Raw genomic sequence first — 22,855 nt, 5'->3', positions numbered from 1 at the left:
GCATTCAAGCTCAGTAAAATAAAAAGGGTGAAGAGGATTGTGACTAAAAGGGCACTGCATCTTTTTGACCTGGTAAGTTACATAAATTCTGCAGATATCCACTGCTGTGCTGGATTTCCTGCTACACTTTCCATGGATCCAGAACTCAGGTTACCCTCAGTACCTCTTGTTCCTGCTATTTAACAAGACCTTTTCCCTTGCAGACTACAGGAAACCTGCAGCAAAAGAAATGTTCAGCTCACATTTTTTTCTTTTTATAGCATCACAGAAGAGGGTTCTCAGCTCAGATTTTGCCCATCTGCTTTCTTAAAATGGTGCATGCAAGTACTCAGAATTACTTGTCTTGTGAAGTAAACCAGTTCCTGGGTTGGCAGCTGTCTCCAGTGCCTTCTACCCCGTTTCAGCTGTGGTGGTGGATGCCTGGCAGCTCTGATGGGCAGCACTGCGGGCTGTGGGTATCCCATGTCCAGAGGCCACAAAACTGGCAAGTGATTTCCCCTCCAATTATTTTGATTTGTGATTTTCAGAGCAGGAACTGACCGCAGGTTTTCAAGAAGGCACTTTGATTCTACCAGAAATCTACTGCCAATAGGCCCAGACTCCCACCAGTCTTTGAAGATTCCATTAGTCAAAATAATGCCTTTGGCTCCAGACAATCTTCATGCAACAAAACACAGCAGTGCTGGTGCTACTGGTATCTCCTGCCTCCCAATGTGTTGAATTTTTGTGTCTCCTTGGCTTTCTACAGATTGGGATCTGTAAAGCACAAAATTCTCCAGGGGGAATACAAATCTATACCTCTGTTTCAAAGTTAGTGGTGGGAAAGAATCAGTGGTTTGGTTTTTATTTAGTTTAGTTGTTTAATATTTACTTACACATGGATTTACAAGGAAATAGTACTCTTGTATACTTGACTAGATGAGTCTTTAGTGAGGTTAGTGGAGCAGCTGGAAAAGCTGAGATAAGCCATACGCTGTTTCCTGTAGGTGTCTCGTTTTGTAGCAGCTTGAAGAATCCAGCGGGTGGGTCTTACCAAAATAAATACTTAGAAACTCTGTAGTAGCACTAAGCAATGCTTTTTCTGAACAGTAACATTAAACTGAACAAATACAGAATTATTTTTAAAATGCTGCTATTACAGAATAGTCACTTGATGACTTCTTGTTGAAACAAAAACTCATTTTTATGTGAGTCTCTCTTTGAGGGGGTCAGGACTGCTTAGTATAAATGGAAGAGATAAGAGGTGGGTCCTGCTTCTTTCTACCTTGCTTCTGCCCTCAGCTGGCTCCTAGGATAGCAGGGCAGTGCATCAGCATTGCTGCAGATAATTGCTAGGGCTCCTCCAGGCAGCGAGTGTTGGAGGGGGATGCAGTCGGGTGCCCCACACAGCTCTGATTTCCGTGGAGTAATGAACTCCCACAGAAGTGAGAAGTGGGCTTGAATGCCCACCACGACTGCGAACATCAGTCTGTGTGAGTATTCTGGAGGAATGCATCCAGGGGAGTCTAGGGAGGGCTGCATTGCCCAGGAAAAGCTTCCCTTTTGTAATACCATTGAAAATCTGAGCAGAGAGACAATGGGAATTTCACTCCCACTTTCACCCCCTCTGCATCAGCATTTCAGGTGGGGTAGTCGCTGGGGGGCTGTGTCTGTGTGTGGGGTAAAACTCTCAATGGAAAACTGAACAGCCTCATACCCCTTCCTGTTCAGATGGGGCCATGGAGTTGACCAAGAAGGAGCAAGTGAGCAGAAAGCTGAAGGTCTGAGATAGGAAATCTGCCTGAATATATGTTTGGATTTTACCCCATAAAAGCCAGTGGAGTGCAGTAATGGGTTTGCAACGTAAGGGACAGGTGGAACAACTCCACCTAATTAGGCACTTGCACCCCTAATCTACCAGAAAGAGACTTAATCCATGGAACAGAAAGCAGCTAACAGGCCCTAAGTTATGTCCAGGTGTTGGAAAGATAAATTACTTGTTGGCAGAATTGCCCTGTTAAGCTCCAGTGATCTCATACCTAGAGGGAGGTTAACAAAGTTAGGGAAGAAGGATAGTAGGTAGACACAAAGAATGCAGAACTTTAAAGCCACAAGGACATGTGGCAGAACTCCCAAGATAAGGAAGAAATTAATACGGCCAACTCAGCAACTGTGCTGAAACTGGCTGCGAGTGGGTAAAAGGAATTCCAGCAGGGAAAAATCATGACAGAGTGACTCATAGCCCATCATGTCAAAAGAAGATGAAGAGTGAGGGTTGCAGACTAATGAGCATAAGAACAGAGAGAATCATTAATTGATAGAAGATAGAATACTGATTAATAGGAGAACAATGTCTTTTGTAGCCCACGAACAATGGCTATGTTTGCTAATGTTGAGGGATACATCTGGTGCAGGCAGCTGTGTTTGCCAGCAGAATTTGCAGCAGGCTGAGCTCTGGGTGGGAGCCCGGGGAGAGACAGGAGGCCGTGAACTGCCAGCCCTGTGATTGATGAACAGAGGGCACAAAGCCCAGTGAAACCAGCCAGGGTGAGAGGGGAGACACAGCGGGGGTTGGCAAGTGCAGACATTTTGGATAACAAAAGAGATGAACATGGGTGATCCCGGCTAGGTGAATAGACACAGAGAGGGTGGCATGTGCTGACGGGAGAGGAAAGCTACACTTGCACCTGGGTAGACAGTGAGGGTGTAAAATTCCCTGAGGTTCCTTTTTGGGGATCCCTCCTCGGAAGCATCAGCATGAGCTGTTTCTGTGTAAGTGCACCGTGAATAAATGGCTTTATGAGAAACAACGGCTCACTTTGAAAATTTAAAAAGGTTTATCAAACCTTAACAAAAATACAACAAGGGACTACATAAGGAAAAATTTGCAGTGCTCAGAAGTGGCCTGGTGAACACCACACAGCTGGTTAATCTTCAAGATGGATGCACACTCTTTTACACACTGGGGGTTGCATCAGCCAGCCCTGGCCCCTCCCAAAGTCTGTCAGTCAGCTCTTCTTTGCCATTTATCAGTGGAAACTGCTTGCTTGTAACTGGATTGGAGGTCAGGTGTTGCCATGCCACACCCCCGAAGCACCAAACTTTTCCATTCCCAACTGCCCCATACAAGGGACACACGTGCAGCCTTCTTTATCCCTGTCCTAGACAACCCCGGCTGTCTGATGGCAACAGTACAGGAGGGAAAAGGGAACTGTGGGGAGAACAGAGGACATTTAAACTACAACAACATAACTGTACATCACTAAAGCTTTTTCTAATATTCACACAATAGTTATCGTTTAATAGCCAGCGCCAATCATCTCATTATCCATCTATAACAGCTTTGTGGAACGAGATGTCTGAGACTCCTTCATAGGAAACCTAGGGTGGAGCCAGCGAGGTATCCTGGTCTGACTGCGAGGGGAGTGTTTGGCTCTGGAGCCACCTGCTATGAAGGAGATTCAGTCCCACCTGTGAAAGTCTGGCACTGGGATTGTGACTGCCAGAGAGGCTCAACAATGGCCAGACTGGGGAGTTTCCTTAATGCCAGAGTGTATAAATAGTAAAAAGTTTTGAGAGTCGGTGTGTTTGATTTGCAGAGCACCACTGAGCACCCAGGCTTGTGCCACTGGAATAAATAATCAGTGTTTCTCTTTGAGTGTGTAAATAGTTGCTTGTTGCACACCGGGAAACGAATCTGATTTTTTATGGACATCAAGCTAGCCAAACACATTTATTCTCCTAGTAAACTGGCATGGGACAGGTTCTGGAGGAGCTGGGGTATATCCAGGCAGCGACTGTGAGCCATCACTCTCTGGAGCTCACCAGAAAAGCTCCTACAAAAGTTGTCAGAGAGGCATGGACTGCACCGAGCTGCACAGAGCTCACACCTCCTCTTCCTCCATGCTGCAACCCAGCCTCGGTGATCCCGGTCGGCTTTAATTATACAGATATTTGCAAGGGAACACAGTACAGACACCCCCGGCCAAAGCATCTACAGAGGAAACTCTGCTGGCCTCCCCCTCCCGGTCGTTGGACAGGGACACGAATTCTTCATGTGGCAGCAAGGGCAGGAATTTTAGAGACACTCTGAAAACCACACAGCCCCCCTCGGGCAGCGCAGGGCTCCGCACAGGGGGACAATGCAGGGGACAACGCAGAAGTGGCACAACCAGGGGAGCACCTGCCCTCCCACCGTGACCTCCCTGCAGGCGCCTGGCTCTGGAATTCCTCACAGGTACGTGTGCACCAGCTCTGCAACATCTGTCCAGCTGTGCTTACAGCCAGCTGTGGCCCCAACAACTGCTGGAGGCAGCACCGCTTTGTTTGGGAGCTGCACTTTGAACAGCAAGAATCCAGACAATCTGCTGGCAGGAATGGGGCAGTGCAGACCTTTGTGCCTTGAGTTGTCACTCCCCACAATTTTCCAGCTGCCAGGGAGGCTCCAAGGGGAAGGAATGCCAGGTTGCTTTCTCAGGAATGTTTTGAGTTCTTTTATTTTTGTCTGGAAAATGCAGTTTAATCTAGCACCCCCCCTGCTCCTCAGACTCTTTGGGGGTGACTCCTGGTGGGCAGTAGAGTCATGCATCCAAAGTAGAAGCAAATGCATCCAAACATTTTTGGACAGGGCTTCTGAATGTGCAGCGTGTGGGGACTGTTGCTGCTCCACGACAAGGAATGCAGGAAGAATGCTGTGGGCCCGAGCCCAGCCATCACTAAGGAGCATTTTGGCTAATCCCAAAGGGAAAGGTGACTACAGCAGAGCAACAGAGCTTCCCATACAGGCTCGGTGGTGTTTTGATGCAGGCACCGTCAGTCTCCTGAGGGTACCAGCAGGGTGCCAGCTGCAGCATCCCCCCCGGCAGGGTTAACAGCAGCACACCGTGAGTGTGCAGGGCCCAGCCAGGCAGGCGGGAGCAGACAGACGGACAGACGGACACCCGTGGGCTCCAGCCCTGAGCCCCTTGCAGGAGATGATGTCACTGAGATGTGCCTGTTTCCAATCTCCAGCTGCTGGTAGGAGGCCCCATTACCAACTGTCTGAGCATTTCAGGCTGTTGGAAAATGTGCAAAGAGGGCCAACACTGTGAATCTGGACAGATCAGCATGCGAGCAGGCTTTTAAAATAGACTGAAAGCCCAATGATTGATTTAACCTGTATTAAACTCATCAATTAAGAGTCTGTCAGGGCAGCCAAAGGTTTGGAAATACCTACAAATGCATTGCCCTAAAATGCCCCAGGAGCTAAGGGTGGTACCACAAAACAGACCCTCCCAAAGCCACCTGCAGGACTGGGGACTGGCATCAGCAGGGCTAAAAGCAAGCTGATTTTTGCTGCTTGTGTAAAGGCAAAAAATGGTCATCAGAGGAGCCATATGTTAGTGACAGTCCATGCAGTCTGCCACCACTGTGTCTGATGGGACAGAGGCTGTCATTTCTCCAAGAAGACTTTTTGTCACACAGTACCGAAGTCTGGCAAATCTAATTAGCAGTTGTTGGGGAAGGCACATCACTTTCTTGCCAGCAGCAGGCTTGACTGGTAGATCTGTTCTGTAGTTACAGAAATTTCAACTCGGGCTTCCTCAAATTAGTAGACACTAAATCACTGCTTTTTATTCAGCTGCAATTTACCACAGTAATTCTAAGACAGGGGTTTTAAGGAAATGACTGAGGAGAATGAATTTGTTACTGCCTGAGAAGAACACAGATAGAAAACCAAAACAAAATATGGTTCTAGTCTGTGCTTAGTGTCTCTGTTACTTATGTTCCAAAGGATTGTGAAGGATTCAAAGAGAGGAGGAGGCAGGGATGAAGAAAAGCATTTGAAACTTCATTTCTGTGAAATGCTCTGCTGAGAACTGGGGAGCAGCCATGAGCACGCACAGTGACCCACAGCTGCAGAACCAAGTGATGTTATAGATGAAGGTTTCAAGGTACTCAAACTCTTGTACTGTGCTTTGACATTAAATTCAGTACTTTTAGTATTCTCTGTGGCAGACAAAAACAACAGTTAAAACATGATTTACATCACTGGGAGTGAACTGTCCTAAAAGTTTTGTACCAATTTCTATTTGCTTGAAAAAGTTTGCTGTGTTACAGCTGTGCCTGTGGAATATGTGCTGGGGTACATCACATCTGCCTGTGCTACTGAAACCTCCACACCTAAACCTGCCCAGAGCTTTCCCACACAATTCCCAACAGGCACAGCTCTGGCTCCCAAGCAGCAGACTGAGGCCCTGACCCCCAGACATCCAAAGCCACAGGACCTGCCTGTGCTCCAGGACCTGCCCTGCACTGCCCACACCACCTGGGACAGCGATTCTCGCCTGCAGCACCTGGGTCTCTGCCACATTTGAGAGCAGATTGCCTCTGCCTTCTGTGCCTGCCTCGTGCTCAGATGAGGGCTGGCACTGGTGTGAAGACAGCCCAGGATGCTTTGGTGTGGCTGAGCCAAGCAAGAGCCTCCCTGGGGAAGGTCAGACAGGCAAAGGGGACATGGGGGCCCTGTTCCAGTGCCATGAGTCAGCTCTCCTCCCATGTCCCATGTGGTACTCCAGCCTCTTGGCTTATCCCCCTGCACACTCCAGGCTGGTCCCCCACTCTGCCAGACCCCTCCAGAGGGCAGATTTGTGGTGTAAACACAATGTACCTGCTGCAGCAGTGGTTTATGTAGCTCTGAATCACCCAGCGCTGAAATCACACCCCACCCACCTCTTCCCCCCAGCCAGCTATTCTCGGGCAAACTCACAGAACATGGAAGTGGGCTTTAACAGTTCCATATAGTGAAATGACATTTGCCAAGGGATTTCTTGCCAGCTTCTCCACTGGCCCTTTATTGGCTGCTTCTCCTGGGGCCCTGTGTGTGGTTTGCTGCAGCACAGAGCACCATGGTCTTCCCTGGGCTTTTGCTGTCTTATGCTGACACACAGCACATCACATCACCATGGAACTGCCCCGAGGAGAGGTGGGGAGGCAATCAGGACGTCATTCTGCCATCCCTGAGCCCCTGCTCAGCCAGCAAGGGGCAAGATTGGCTCTACCTGTGCTTCTACCCAAGAGGCTCCAGCAGGAATTCTGCTATGCAACGTGCCCAGGAACCCAGGCTCATCTCAGAGGATAATGACCCCTGTGCTCAGGTGTTGGTTATGCTACACTGTGTGCTGCTGCAGCCAAAAGATCTGTCCAGCAAGGACACAAGGCACACTGCAAAAAGTTATCCTCTGACTATTGCTGGAATCTTCTGTGTTTTCACCTTCCACTATCTTCTCATGTCAATTTGGGCAGGCAAAACAAGGGCCCCGTGAGAGCCAGATGATAAACAACCTAGGCAGCACCTGCTTACAGGAACTTGTCCTTAGTTTGCACAGCAAGAGAAAGGGACAAAAAGAAAAAAAAAAAAAAGAAGCAAAAGGTGATAATGCAGATCTAGGATAATGTTGTCTACTCCCAAATTCCATCTAAAGCCTGCTACCATCATTTGTCACCATTCCCTACTGTGACAGGACATAGTGCAGTGAGTTTGGCAAGAGGAGTTTATTCCCAGTACTCATGCACTCAGTGGAGAGAGGGAAAGGAATTTGCTACAAAAATGCTGCCCATGCTGTTTGGACTGACCATGCAGGAGGCCAGAAACAGATGTGGATGTTTCAGAGTAGTAGCTTAGGCAGATGCACCCACAGGCCCAGACTCTGCATGTCAGCTTGCCCATCTTCAAAGGGAACCCTGTGCTGGGCAGTTTGCAGAAATTCGCTACAAGAGGCTAAAGAGCCCTGGGATGAGATCACGAGAGATGCGATTCCTTCAGGCAAGATCAGTCACTGATAGAACAGTTTCTCAAATAAAATTGAGAAGAGATGATAAAAGGCAGTGGGGCTGACTGTGTAACTAAGTTTAAAAAGCAGACATACCCATAGGCACATACACTCAGATACATTCGCATTGCAGTTCTGTGTGTGAAGTGCCAAGTGACAGAGAACCACCAGTTTTGAAGAGCTGTGGGACATCACTGATGAGTGCTACAGCTTGAAGGTACTTTAAACTTTGCTGGAATAAATCCAGTGGCAAATGGGAAACCTGTATTACCTCTAGCAGGATGTCCATGTGAGAAATGGCTTATCCATGAAATAGAAGGCATTATCTGCAAAACTCACTGCGTGGGGTTTGGACTGGATTTATTTCACATAACAGATCAAGATAGTGAATAGTGAAGATTCAGTTTCAGGGAGGAAAACCTGGCTCTTGTGTCATCCATTTAAACAGGAGGTATAGAACACATCTGTACTATGTTAGAACAGTGTAGTGAGATTTCCATCAATACAAAAAGTAAATGAAGACAAAAATGAAAAAAAAGGAAATAGTTTATTCGCTGCATGAGGAAACTTCTTGTAAATTACATATAAAGAAACTTGTTATGCTGTAGTATATAATTTCCAATATTCCACAAAGATAATTGTAATAAATATACAAACCAAACCAAAGTAGAAGACTAAATCCATCAAGCAACCTACAAAATGGTTCATCAAGTTTTATACTTGCAGCATTAGCATGCTTAAAATTTTGTTCTTTTTGAAGTAATGCAGCAAAATTTTTTTCACATTTCTTTGGAGCATTTTCAAAGCTGTCTAACTACAAAATACTGTTCAAAATTAGACGGCATTAGTTAAACCACTCAAGAAAAGTAACACCAAGGTCTAACTGATGCAAAGGTGGTGGTTTTCTTTTTGTTTTTAAAATCCATTTAGCTTTGCCAGAGTTAGGAATTATCTGATATAAGTGCACTATGAGTTCAGTCAGCCTGAGGCACTGCTGACTCCTGTCATATTATGACTCTATATAAACTTCATAGATTATATAGCTCTGAAAGATTTCTCTATTAACAGAGACATATCCCCATAGAATAAAAAAAAACCACAATACCATATTGAAGCCGCAAGCTTGTTAAAATGGTTGTACCCTCAAGTGCAGTGTGTGCTTAAAACATTTTTCCTTAGTTTCATTCTATTCCACATCAGGCATTTTTATTTGACTTTAAATGTAGAAGTGCTGATAAAGGCTTTATTGATGCCCATAGCCTCTAGAAACAACATACAGAATTTTTTGACACCTCCTGCTGTTGTCTGCCTATAATTCCTAAATTGTTTTGGAACAGCAGGCTGAATTTTACACGTAACTGCTCTGGACCACACTGACAGACAGGTCTATTAATCCATACAAATTTCTTACAAACTGAAAACACTTCACTATGCTTCACTATTACTGAGTACTTGGGGGTATAAAAAGAAACTCTCTAAGACACAATTACCTAAAAATATTTGTTAATAAGCTTAATGCAAATATTATGTAGAAAAAATGGTTTCGTTACAAAAAAATTCATTAGAGGGCCAGTAAAAATATACCGCAGAGAAGATCTTTACAAAAGTGAGGTTACGAAGTATGAGGCATTGACATTCACTGTAAACATCCTGTGTTCACTAGAATCCCTTGTCTAAAAGTTTATGACCTGGTTTTGTTCCTGAGCTTCATGGCCAACGCTTGCATAGACAGCTAAACCTATCACAAAGGGCAGTTTATAGAGACAGTTCTGTTTGTATGTGACTTCAATAAACTAATGCTTTTACCTTTTGAAATAGTTTCATTCCACTACCAGGTAGTTAAGGAAACTATGAAGCATGGTATGGGTTTTGTGTACTCAGTGCATTGGGTGAACTGGGGCAGCCACGTTTTAGTGTGTTAATCTTAAATAACATTGCACCAGGAAGTGTAGCTGTTCGAGGTTCTGGCTCAGCATAAATATCTACTCCTGCTCGCTGCTGCAAGGTTCACTTCTGCTCTGCCAAAGGCTGCATGTGGCAAAATGTCAGCAACCTGAGTGCTGCAGCACCAAACACACCCAGTAACGAGATGCAGCTTATAATCAGTGCAGAAGACCTCACAGAGAATTTCACCTTTAGCCAGGCAACACCAGTGCTTTCCTCCAGGTTAGCCTGCTGCTGGTGGAGGAAGCTGGAAAAGTACTCACAGGGTAAACACGACATGGAGTGGCCTATGTAAAAAGTCTGAAGAACATACTTGAGTTTTGGGTATAAAAAGCAGGCATGTGTTTAGCTACTGCACATGGAAATGCACATGGAAGTGGTACAGACAGACAAATATATCCCCCTCACAAATAGCACAGTAACACAAAAGCAGCAAATTGCCAATTTGAAATCTTATGTTAAGGCAAATCTAGATAAAAGAACCATAACAGGGTTAATAAAAATAGGGAGTTTTCCTTGGCTTTTTTGTTTACTTTTTTTGTGATTGGCTTTTACACATTGATAAAATTTGTTTAAGCACTTTCTGGACATCTTCATCCATTTGACCCTAGACAAAGAGAGAGAGAGAGAAAAAAAGATGATTGAATGAATGCAGCTCCAGTCTTTCAGAACATTGACAAACTAATTTTCAGGTATATAAATTAGATCAATTTCCCAAGTGGAAGCAGTGTTAAAATTGCTCTTGAGCTGTCATACCTTATGGGAGGGATGTTTTCTAAGTGAAAACATGCAAAATTCTTACTAGATCTGCAGAAGAAACATTTTCAGTTAATACACTGACACTGAGTGACTGACAACATGCAACCGTACCTGCACAGCATAGAGAAGGTGCATCCTGTAAACTGAGACAATTTCCTGGTGTTGTTTCTTTGTTTCCTAAAAAACAGTTAAGCAGAAAGGCATAGAGCATTCAGAACTATTGAACTCAGAACTCCCCAAGCAGATTCTGACTGGGAGAATTCAAGACATAGTCTTATTAATGCATTGAAAACCAGTTCCAACAGTGTTGTGTCACCAGGCACTCAAAATTGTTTGGAAGCATGTCCAGGAAAATGCTGTAGTTCTATCTATCCCAGTAAAAGAGCTGGTGATATCGTGAGTTTTAACAAGTACTGAGCTGCAAAGGTGTGGAATGAGCACATACTGTATTTCCAAGCTTATCAGCAGCCAGAAATGAGGAAAGACAACAGAACTCTGACAAATCAATTCTGAACCGCAACTCAGCTCTTCCCTGAAAGCAGTGGCCCTGATGCCTTGGGATTTTAGCTTTTATATTTTTCAAATCCTGTACTGCTTTAGGGTATAACTCTACAAGTCCATAGCCTGTCAGCTACTGTTCTCCCATTTCATTTAGACAAAACAATTCCTCTCTAGGCTGGTAGCTAGAGAGGAATTGTTTGGATATATTTGGATACATATATTTGGAAATATTTGGATATATATATATATATATATATATATATATATATATATATATATAATATGGACACCCTACTCTTAATTCTGTCTGGCCTCAGTTTCTAGGTGAGCCTGAAAAAGGCATCAACCCCTCTGCTGGAGCTGATGCCTTCCCAGGTGAAAGGAGGTGCTTACCCTGCAGGGCCCTGACCTGATGAATGCCACCCAATCCTTTTCAATGACCACAGATCATAAGCCACCTTTCCAAAGATACATTAAGTTGTTAGGAAAGCTAACCTACAGGAAGGAAAGAGTGCTTCTGTCCTGTTTTAAATGTTACCTGCTTTCCCAATGTGCTGTATACCTTTGCACTTTTACAATACTTTGCTGATCCTAATTATTGGGAGGTGAAGAGTCCTTTCACACATGGAGGACTGGAACAAGAAAGTCTGGCCCTTCACACTGACAGCATGCTGTGCCTACTATTTCTCCTGCCTGCAAGGGAGCTCTTCTGGCATACTGAGCCCTCTCTTTTTCTGCTGGGAAAGGTAGGAAGCAGACACCACTGAGCATGTCAGTCTGGGAATTCTCCTCTCAGAGGCACTCCAGAGCCCTCACCAAAGGCCTCCAGTGGACAATACCTTCTTTTCATCCTCAGCAGTGGATAAAGTACTCTCCTCTGGGCAGGCAAGCTCTAGGAAATATCAATTATGACTCAACCCAGCTTAGAAGACTGGACCTTTCACACACAAACAACAAAATTAAAAAAAAAATATCTCTTAAGGCATTCAGAATTTCAGAGAATGAACTCTGCTCCCCATAAAAAGATGCATTTGCTTGACAGGAAACCACATACTTTCTTCCAAAAATCTTAAAACCCCAAAACAACTTCAGCTGATGAATGTTCTTGAAAACCTTCTGCAAACTGATCATACATCATAATTTTTTGGATGAAGATTCTTTTCCATGTACTCACTGACTGTACTCTATTTTAAATAAGGCAGAGTGAAGAACAGTACAGGTTTCTTTGGAGAACTGGGACTAATGTTAGGTTTACAAACTGTCACACTTACAGTCAGTTGGTTTTGCAACTGCTTCACTTGTTGCTGCAACACCTCCAGCTGCTGGCTTTGTCTTTTGGGGGCACTGGTTGAGTAGGAGAGCTGAGAAAGGCTGTTCAACGCTTCTTTTAATTTGCTAATTTCCTTGGACATTTCATTGATCTAGGGAGGCAAAACAGAGGTTTTCATTAAAAGATGCCATGCATACTGTATTCCTGTGTGCCTTATCTTTGAGTTATTTGTGACTTAAATCTAAGAAGTGGGGAAAACCAAATTGTAAATAAACTCTATGGACAAACAGAGATGTCACGTAAGCAAAGGGTTACAATGCTCCTCGATTCCCCATCCTAGTCCAGTCTATTCAAATTGCACTCCTTGCTCTGAACATCAGCAATATTTAACAAGAAGGGCTGCATTTACCACCTTTGCAAATTCTGCTGCTGAACCAAACACAGGCCAGCTATTCACAGCTACCAAAATGCACAGCTCTGGATAAAGGAATTTGTAGTGATGGATATGGTAGCTGCAGAGGAAAATTAGTCAAATCATGCTGTGGTTGAGATAATGTAGTAACATGTAGTAACACTGAATTTTTGCTCCTTCCTGATACTTTGTTTTCTTGTCGCCTCTGGAATATCTTCCTGCCGTAAATCTCACTTCTTTGACTTCAGCTGCCTGAATAGTGCAAACCCAACCTAGGCAGAACTTAAAAGAGGTAAATTGAAAGATTGTGTCTATCTCCACAGGGGAGGGAAACCAACTGCAAAGCCAAACATAGAGAAAACCCTTTTGCCTGCCATACCTGGATTTTCAGAGGGGGAAATGCACTCGGAAGGTACCTGAACCAACATTGTTGGGGCACTCATGCACCAGTAAACACTCTTTGCACTCGGAACTCACACTACCCCTCCACTGTACTGAATCACTGACCTTTTTGTCTTTATCTTCTTCTAGTTTTGATGAGTGTTTCATTTCAGTAAGAGCTTCTTGAACTTGGTGGTACTTGTGCTGAAGATCAGTCACCTCCCGTTCCTTTGCTTCAAGCAGAGTATGCATACCTTCTTTTGCTTCTTTCAAGTGCAAAATTTCGTTTCTCAGTTTCATGGCATCTAAGGATATATTTTCCTTCTCTCGGATTACATCCTTCAGTTTGGATGACAAAACACTAACTTCACCCTCTAGTGAGGACTGGAGCTTTTCAAATGTGGCCTTGGGTACCATGGCTTCATTAATTGCAGCTTTTTCTTCCAGTAACTCCTTTTCCAAGTTTCTTAATTCGCTTTCCTTGTTGCTAAGTAGTCGTTTGAGCTCATTTATTTCTTCCTCCATCTCCTTTATGGTATTTCTGAGTGCATTGATTACCTGACGGTGTTCAGTAATTGGCAAAGAGTTTTGTTTCTGACTGTCTAACAGTTGCTTGAGTTCTTCTGATTCATCTAATACTTTTGTGTACTGGGATTTCATTTCTGATAACTCATTTTCTGCTTTGTATCTCAAAGAATTTGTTACCTCCATCAGTTTCTCATGTTCATCTCTAGGAATGTAGTCTGAAGCTATATCATCTAGAGTTTTTTTCTTCCTATAGTCTTCAAGCTCTGTTTGTGCTTCCTGGTACAACTGAGACAATTCACTAAGTTGCCTGTTGAGATCATCTATCTTTCTGAGCATCACATCTTTCCTTTCTCCAGCTTCAGCACCAGATTCCAACTGCATCTGATTTGTCAGCTTGTCCTGTAGCCTTTTAATTTCCTCTTGCCCTTCCTTGTACCTCTCAATCAGCAATGCTTTCTCTTGATTAATGTTATCAATAACTGAACAATATGAATTCTTCATTTCTTCACACTCTTCCACAGACAATTTGCCTGCCATCTTTTGCTCTCTCTCTTCAAACTTCTTCTGTAGCTCTCTCACTTTTTCTTTTTGTCTTTCGCTTTCCTCCAAAGCTTTCTTCAATTCTTGCTTAAGTGCTTCAACTTCTCCATATGTAACCTTCAACATACTCACATCAGAAATGGTTTCTTCACTTTCAGAGGAAACAAGACCTGTCTTCTTTTGCCTTTGCATATTCAAAATCTCTTTCACAGCTTCCTCATGCCTGTTTTGAATTTCTTCGAACTTCAAATTAAGATCAGAACCATTTTCTGAAATGTCTGGGCTATTTAAATGATCTGCTTCTGGGACTCTATACTGGACTTGAGTTTCCACATGCTTTCTTTTGGCTTCAGAATTCTCTAATTTTCTCTGCACATCCTTTAAGTCTTCCTGGAGGTACTTTATTTTTACTTCTCTGGGGCTTGTCAACTTTTCTTGGATTTGAGTGGCATTTAATGTAGGCTTCAGCTCCTGCACCAAGAACTCATTTTGTCTCTCTGCTGTTTGCTGAAACTGTGTTTGGAATGAATACGATTCTACAGCTGAATCCCCTTCTTTAGGTGTTCTTTCCTGTCCAAAAAAACCCACCAACAATTGCACAATGAAACCAAGTACATGATTCTAATTGTTTTAGAATAGAGTAAGCAAGGAAGTATTGCCACATGCTACAGAGACAGATGATAAAAGAGCCATGGAAGAAACTTCCAGAAAAGTTCAAAACTCAGCTGCTCCCACTTAGTCATCTACAGCGAGAGAAGGCAGTAAGTGCCAAGCTCCTCTGAAAGTCTGGGCTGAGCTCCATAAGCTAATAATCAAAGCTATGCAAATTAAAATTCTTCTAGCACAACTGTTAACAACATATTTTAGAATGTAGTTATCATAATAAACAAAGTTATTCAGTAATTTATGGGAAAAGTGAGAAGATCAAAACACTGATTTAATCCTTTGGGGCAGAGTGCTTCCATGATCTTACCAACAAGCTCATTAAAAGATCTTTACAGTACAACTCTTTAAAACAGTAAGCAGCTCTTTGTTCTGCCTAGCAGATTAAGAGAACATCAGAACAGCACAAAAATATGACACCTGTAATTTGTCCTGCAGCTCCTTATTGTGCAATGTTAAAGAGGCAATTTTTGCTTGCATCAACAAAAGTAGATCTTGTTGGTCAGCTTCAGAACTCACATCCAATAAACTATCAGCACCTTCAGAAGGAAAAAAAAAAGATTCAAAAGGTTTAAAAAAGCTGAAATGCTATTTAGTTAGCTATTCCAACATTTAAACAGCTTGTTCCCATGACCACTAAATTCAACGAGCAAGCAAACTGTTCCTACAAACTCCCCAAGAGTGTGTTAGGTTAATGTAGTAGAAGCAGAATGTTTGGTGGGGAGCTGCCTGTGGAATTACAAAACAACACTCTCAATCCTTAGTGTGTCTCATGTTCTAAGTAGAAAGATACAGAGGCTTTCAGCATTTTGTGCCACCTGAAATACCTAATGAGATAAAGATTAATTGTGTACCTGTTGTGCTGTCACTCAGTCTGTCTTTATTATCCTTGTGAAAGGAGCTGAATTCCTCCTGCTAAGACATCAAAAGAAAACATTTTCACAGAAAGCAGATGTAAAGCTGGACAATTCAGCAAAAAGAATTATAGGCAGTATAGATTGTGCTGGATAAAGCCTGTCCAAGTGGATGTCTTTTATTTCTGAGGTCTTATTTAATTGTAGCATGTGTCCAGTATTTCAAAATGTGCTAAAGCCATTCAAGTTCCATTGCCCAATTCCCATTAAATACTAATGAAACACAGGCATCTTGTAAATAGTTTGGAAGACTACAAACCTTCTGATAAGTAATAGCAACATACTGACATGTGCTTAAAGAAATCTTCAGCAACACAAGGTAAAGATCAGACAGAACACACTCAACTTTTTCACTGACTTCTTTTGGTAAAATGGTCTCTCTTTGCACAGCCCAATTCCATGCACTTTGCTGATGTTAGAAATTGAACTATTGGAACATTAATACCTTCATAACCATACTTCTAAACACTAACTCACCTATGACTATTTATGTGTACATATTTTTCACACATTAAAGTAATCTTTAGGCTTGTTTTATGAATTCCATTTAAATAGATTTGGATTCGCTTTTGTTCCTAAAATTCAGCTAATTAAGTCACAGGAGACTCTGCAGTCATCAAAACAGAACATCAAGCAAAACAGATCCTGTACTTTCCTTCCCATAGCTCATAAGAATGGAACACTGATACCTTGCACACTTGATCAGCAAAGAAAGCCTGTCCTTTTCCAGTCATGGGAGTTGAAGTTGATGAGAGTGGAGAGGATAAATCATTAACCTGTAAAAAATTTTATATAAATAGGTATGTATACATACATTCACCTACAGGTATCTCCCTAACATGTGCCCATATCTATATTTATGTATATATGTGTGTATATATATATATATATACACACACACATATATACCTGTATCTATATATATATACACATACATACATACATACACATGCATTAAAGAGTACTTTTACCTGCACTAATATAAGTCACAATCCTAGATTACTTTCAGAGAACAGACCTAATTATTTAGTGCCCTTCTGAATCATTATCACATAAGAAGTGTAGCTGTTACACAGGTTACATTCTGGTTTAAGACTAACCCTAACTATTAAATAGACTTATATAGTACCAAAATGCAGTTAAGTATTTTATTTTGATATGCTTATATGCCCATAATAATATATATCCATATATATGTATAACTAAAATATAAAGAACTCATCATTTACTTATTGAAATCAGCAAAAGAACAACAACTTTATTTGGAAGAAGCAATTGTACAGTAAAATTTGTACAGTTGTATCTTGGACCATGCTGTATTTTAAGCAATTTTGCTTAGTTAATCTAAGCAACATGAGCTTTCATGGTGTCATCCTAATGTAAGGAAAAGCACTCATGGTAAGACAGGCACATAAAATAACAGTGACAGAGAAAATCCTGCCCACATAACTCTAATAATGTTCAAAATGCTTTATATCCCCTAAAAGCATCTCAAAATTAGTCTTTTCTTTACCTGAATAGGACTGATAGGAGGAGGTGGGGCTTTGCGTTTTTTTGGAGTTCCACTTCTTTCTGAACTTAATTTAGAGCCTTGATCATGCTGAAAGTTTCACCAGCCAGAAAAGGTAGGTTTGTTAGTTTGGTTAGTAAAGTCTGAGCAAGTTGTTTAATAAAAAAATATAAAAAATAAATCCCACATTAATATCAACTTTAGCAGCTCATGCAGTGCCTTTTTCCCCCTGGGTAAAGACCACATCTCTACTAACACAAAGATATTAAACATGCCTGACAATAAGAATCTGCTCCCTTGTAAACCATGCTTCAGTGAAAACAAACAAGATTTAGTGAAAAAGCAGAAGCTGACAATAGGTTTAGCACCAGTGACCTTAAAACACTTCCATTCACACACAGCCCAGTCATGCCATTCTTCACAGCTACCATTTTTCCTCTCCACCAGCTTCTGCCTGAGCCCCCAAAAAACCCACCTCTGCACTCAGAGAAGGAATGACCAATGCATTGCACCCTTGTCTACTTCCCAGCCACCAGCAGGTCTACAAGGTCTACTTGCACTCCAAGATATGACACTGAATGAAAAACGTAAGAAACTAATTTAATTGTCTAAATCTGCTGTGATTGTCACAGGAAGGGGGTCTCCAGCAAAACCAGGGATAACCTTTAATTTTATGTTTTAGAAAGAATTTCTCCAGGTCTCTTTTCTGTAATTCAAAGAGCCTGCCCTACACATGAGGAAAGCGGAATCATCCCAGCACACATGCACATACACACTGCTCCTCCTTTTCTCCCCTCACCAAGGGTCCTGGCTGCTGTTACACAGAGAAGCCAAGTCTAAAAGTAGTGTTCCTGAAACACATTTCTTACCTAAGCAAGAAAAACCTTTTCCATTACATGGTAGTCATGGCAACCCATCTCACAATGACACTTACTAGTGCTTCTGTTACTGTTTTTTGTTATGTTACAAGTCTAAAGAGTCAGAGTATTTTCAAAACCAAAAGGACAAATACCTGCTTCACTTTTGTTGGAGACTTTGCCTCTGTGGAGCAGAAAAGAAGTGGAATAAAGAGAAGTTATTAAAGGAAGAATTACTTTCTACTTTTGACCCACCTCTCTGCTCTGCTTCCCATACCATAGATAAATGGTTTGGTTTTTGAATTCCTGTCTGACACCTGAAAAGTACAATTTGCAAATTCCATTTCAATCACATTCTTTCTCTGCTACTGTCTGGTTTCATTTTGAGACAAAATGTGAAGAATCATGACAATTCTTATTCTGGTCTTGCACCATTCTTATGCATTAAATTTCCTACTTCAGAAATCCATTGTAGTTTGACCATAAAATGCTCTGCCTGCTTTAGTTCCTTCTCCAACCCCTCTGCTGAGGGGTTCTATGTACAAAAGAAAATCCATTCCAAATTGTATGCAAAATTTCATGATGCTGCTACATCAACTTGTCTTTCTCCAAAACACCTCTTTTTGGCCTGCTCAGGGTTTTATCCCATGCTAAATATTACCATCAACACCAAAGAGTTTTTGGGAAGTCTCAGCCAGATAGCCAAATGACTTTTGCAGCATTTCAGGCTACACTTTTAAGTAAATTTGCTCAGTGCTAAATCAAGAAGTGACAAAGGGCAGGTCAGCCTCTCTCACATACCCACGTCCTGCGATATCTTCGACGACAGGATATTCTGGATCCCTGTATTCTCGGAGAGCTTGGCGTAATGCAGAGCATTCTGTCCAAAGACATCTACTAAACTGACATCTGCACCTCTCCTAAGGAAAGCTTCCACCATGTTAAGGTTACTAGCTTCACAAGCCATCATCAAAGCAGTTCTGAACAAGAGAAGAAAAAAAACAAAATACAAACAGCAAGTGTCAAGGCATTCTCTTTAGCAGCTCATTTCTTTGGGGAAAAAAAATATTGTGACTGTTATTGTGCAATAAAGTCCAAAATTCCATCAGCATGTTTATTGGTACATAAATGTGGCTTCTCTTTCTCCTTGCCAGCTCTTCCTCCTCTTCCTCATACACTCCAGCTGCAAATACAGGTCTGCAAACATTTCTAAATATGGCTTCATGAGGCTGAGAGGAGAGTCATAGATAGAAATGGCTGCAGGGTAAAGTCAGACAAACAAACCTCATTGCTACACTCTGATTGCAGTGGTGGTACAACAAGAAAACCTTTACTTCTTTCCATGTGTTGTCTTCTCCTCCACATGTTGTGTTCGAGACAAAGCAGACAAACAGATTTCAATCAAAAAAAAAAAGTAAATATAAAAGATCTTCAGTGAGTCCAACAGATGAGTTTGACCTCAAACCCTGTGCTACTGTCAGCCTAAAAAAAAGAAAGGATTTCATGACAGCACAAACAATTCCCTTTCCTACACAGGGCAGCTGCACAGAGATAGCTCCTGGAGTAAGCATAGCATACAGAAGGAATCTTTTCTTAACATGTATCTGCTTTTCTCAATTTTTTGAAGGGGTCATAAGAGACATACAGAATAATTACAAACACACAGAAAGCCTCCCCTTTCAAGCATGCTCTAATACTGCCTTCCTGCTCAGTCACAGCTCTCCTTTCTCAGCATGAAAATATGCCTAATAGGTTGGCCAAGTTTACTGCCAAATACATTCCTCAGTGCAGATACAATGCTGAAAAGTTACTACAGCAATAATATTTGCTAACTATTAAGAAAACAGTTTCACTAATGAATTAAACACACTCCCTCTAATGGGTGAGTCACTTGGAAAAGTGATGGTGTTGCAGTACTGTGCTAAAAGTAGTGGTGAGTGATAACTTGGATAACACCTCCAGAGTCACAGGGATGGTTTTAGATTACCAAAATAATTCACTTAGTCTGGATATGATAGGAATCTGGAGATGCCATTTTCCAAGGCATCTTCTCCCAGTGAGGTTTCTCCTGTTTCAGTAAAATCTTAACTACTTCTGTGAACATGAGGGGCAGGACTAGTCACTACCCTCATCACAATTAAAGCAAGAAGTAAACCAGCACATTCCATGTTACAATGTTTTGCTGCTTCTACATACAGTGCTATCTTAAAAAAAATACAAAAATGGGAGTCCTATCTGTGACAGAAACTCCTTCATCCAATTAAAGCCAAAAGCCTTAACACTGTCTGCTGATTAAACACTAGGAGAGCGAGGGGAAGGCAGAGGCCCCAGAATGTGCAGCACCTCAGGTTCAAAGCACCAATGAGGCCACGAAAACTGACAGAAAACAAAGGGGTTTTCTTCAGACACCTGGAAATTAAGAGTGCTCTAATGAACTTTGGACTGATAAAAAACAAGTTAGGGCCCAGTCTTATATTCACAGGTGCCACCAGAGAACAGAATCAGCATTGTGTCACACAGAATAATCAAAATTGCTATGAAGTGTAAGTGCCAAGTCTTGTCAGTATCCTGCCTTACCTCCACAATTTAACCAGCTGTTTATAAAATAGTCCATAATTTTATAAGACTCTTGATCTTTGTCAGTATCATCAGAACAAGTGCATTTTTCACTACAAGGATGTTGCTTTTTAATAAGTTGTCTGATATTTGCACTATCTCTTCATGCAGAAAAATCTCAAATTGGCACCTTCTTAAAAAACAGCATCTCCACCATAGAGATTTACTATATTTTTTTTTTCTTACTGCTGTGGCTGCATTATGGCAGAAAAAGCAACCCTCACAGATTTTGCTCACAACTAGCAGTTTTAAGGATTTAAGTTGGAGGTATTAACTCATTCCAAGAAGACAGCAGCATTTTATCTGGGATATTTAGAAAGTGATGTGTGGGTGAGTTCTGTCAATCATATTTGTACAGGAATAATTTAAATGCTCTGGTATCCCAAGGGAATACAGGCAGATTAGTTTTATAGCCACACAGTTTCTGCTTCATCTTTTACTTCAGTCAGAATTCTGTAAGCATTCTCAGCAATCTGGATATGCTGTCTAGTACAGAAAGCATTATTTCACCTAACATCAACTATTTTGGGAAGGACTTGAGAAGAAATTTTCATCTGACAGTCAGCTTTGGTGAAGAATCAACATGTTAATGTGCTGTACCTTCCATTTTTATCCCTGGTGTTGATGTCTGCTCCATGATCAAGAAGGTATTTGCAGACTTCTGTATGACCATTTTGTACTGCAAGCAGCAGAGGTATATTCCCATCCTAGAAATGCATATAAAGAAACTATGAAGTATTCCATCCACTTATAAAAACACATTGAGATCTAAAGTCAGCTGCAAATTTTACCTTTACATAGCAAAACTGAGGTGGTAATAGTACATTTTTCATGTGTACCATAAACATAGCTGCATAATTCCTTTCTAGTCTGTTTGGGATGATACAAAACACAGGGAGCAGGAACTTGCTTTGTACTCCCTTTGCTGTTTGCTTAATGCTAAAACACAATTATTTTGAAACTACAAAATATCTTTCTGTAGCTCCATAAAAAAATTGGCAATTTTAACTAAGTATTAGGCAAAAATACAAGATTTCATGAAGTCATGGAATAACAGTTTGGAAGACAGCTTTAGAGGCATCTGGGGTTTCTCCCACTTCTTTCTCTAACCAGAGCTTGACAGACTTCAAGTTTCAGCACATTGCTCAGAGACTTGTCCCGTCACATTTTAAGCATCTCCAAAGGTAAAGACACAGCTCTAAGTACAAGTTCCAGTGTCTGACCACCTTCAAGGTGAGGCTATTTTTTTACTAGTAGCTAACTGGAATTTCCCGGTTAGGTCCACTACCCAAATTCTGATCATTCCTTACCATTTTGTCATGCACCTCTGAAGCTGGTCTCTCTCTTTCTTATACCTGGGCATGATGTAGCTCAGGACATTTTTAAGATATTCCTACAGCCTTAAGACTGAAAAAACCTTTTATGCCTTTAAAATGCATCTGCTGAAATCTTAGATCAGATGTCCATGTCTGTGACATATTTGTTTTCGCTAGAAAGACCAGATATATACCAAAGCCAAAACCAAACAATTTTAAGTATCTTTATCACTTTCTGCCTGGCCTGTGCTTTACAGATCCTTTCCTTTTGTCATTAGGTTTTCTATCAGGGATCATTCTCAAAGCCAGACCTGGTTGGTTGTAGACATTTCACAGCAGTGTCTCTGAGCCTTTGGAGTATATGAGGTATATTTGTTCCCCTCAGGTATGTCATGCTCTGACTGGGCTTTGTGAGCATTTTGCAGCCCTTGGCCACATACGGGGCCTCTTCCAAAGCCTCCTGGGGACACTTTTAATTATGTTTTGAAGGTGTAAGAATTGATTGTAGCTACCTGTGCCAATGTCTCAACAATCAGCAAACCCTGCCACTGCGGTATCAGATTGTGAAGTGCTTCCACACCTCTGCAATGGCAAGCTGCAAAAGGAACTTCCTCCAGCAGAGAAACCCTGAAGGTGTGAGCACAGCACTGCTTTCAATGACTTCACCCAAGATGGAGCATGGTAACACATGGAATGAGGGTGATAAAAGTTCTGAAGTATCTGCAGTACACATAGGAGAGGAGGTACATACCAAATCTTTGATGTTAATGGGACATTTCTGCTCACACAGGAGTTGAACTGCCTGAAGACACCCACATGCAGCTAAAACAAAATTAAATTAAATTAAAAAAAAC

At 41.9% G+C, this 22,855-nt stretch overlaps 1 protein-coding gene across 3 annotated transcripts in view; it reads right to left on the bottom strand.

Moving 5' to 3' along the window:
• Positions 1 to 8,318: 8,318 nt before the first annotated feature.
• Positions 8,319 to 22,855, bottom strand: part of RAI14 (retinoic acid induced 14) — an 85,277-nt gene continuing 70,740 nt past the window's right edge. For 2 of the 3 annotated variants that reach the window (XM_014268324.3, XM_026794616.2), the window contains 12 exons: positions 22,753 to 22,823; positions 21,286 to 21,392; positions 18,871 to 19,049; positions 18,225 to 18,253; positions 17,216 to 17,302; positions 16,392 to 16,478; positions 15,643 to 15,703; positions 15,209 to 15,327; positions 13,184 to 14,695; positions 12,266 to 12,415; positions 10,605 to 10,670; positions 8,319 to 10,341 (listed from right to left, as the gene is read on the bottom strand). In XM_014268324.3, coding sequence (XP_014123799.2) covers positions 10,264 to 10,341; positions 10,605 to 10,670; positions 12,266 to 12,415; positions 13,184 to 14,695; positions 15,209 to 15,327; positions 15,643 to 15,703; positions 16,392 to 16,478; positions 17,216 to 17,302; positions 18,225 to 18,253; positions 18,871 to 19,049; positions 21,286 to 21,392; positions 22,753 to 22,823 — 2,546 coding nt within the window. In that variant the 3' untranslated portion in view covers positions 8,319 to 10,263. The remainder of the gene's footprint in view (positions 10,342 to 10,604; positions 10,671 to 12,265; positions 12,416 to 13,183; positions 14,696 to 15,208; positions 15,328 to 15,642; positions 15,704 to 16,391; positions 16,479 to 17,215; positions 17,303 to 18,224; positions 18,254 to 18,870; positions 19,050 to 21,285; positions 21,393 to 22,752; positions 22,824 to 22,855) is intronic. The other variant, XM_014268326.3, reaches the window with a different exon arrangement.

The sequence above is a fragment of the Zonotrichia albicollis genome, chromosome Z, assembly GCF_047830755.1.
Source record: "Zonotrichia albicollis isolate bZonAlb1 chromosome Z, bZonAlb1.hap1, whole genome shotgun sequence".
NCBI classification, from domain to species: Eukaryota; Metazoa; Chordata; class Aves; order Passeriformes; family Passerellidae; genus Zonotrichia; species Zonotrichia albicollis.
Note: the sequence above shows the minus strand (reverse complement) of the source record. Positions and strands in the feature narration are given on the sequence as shown.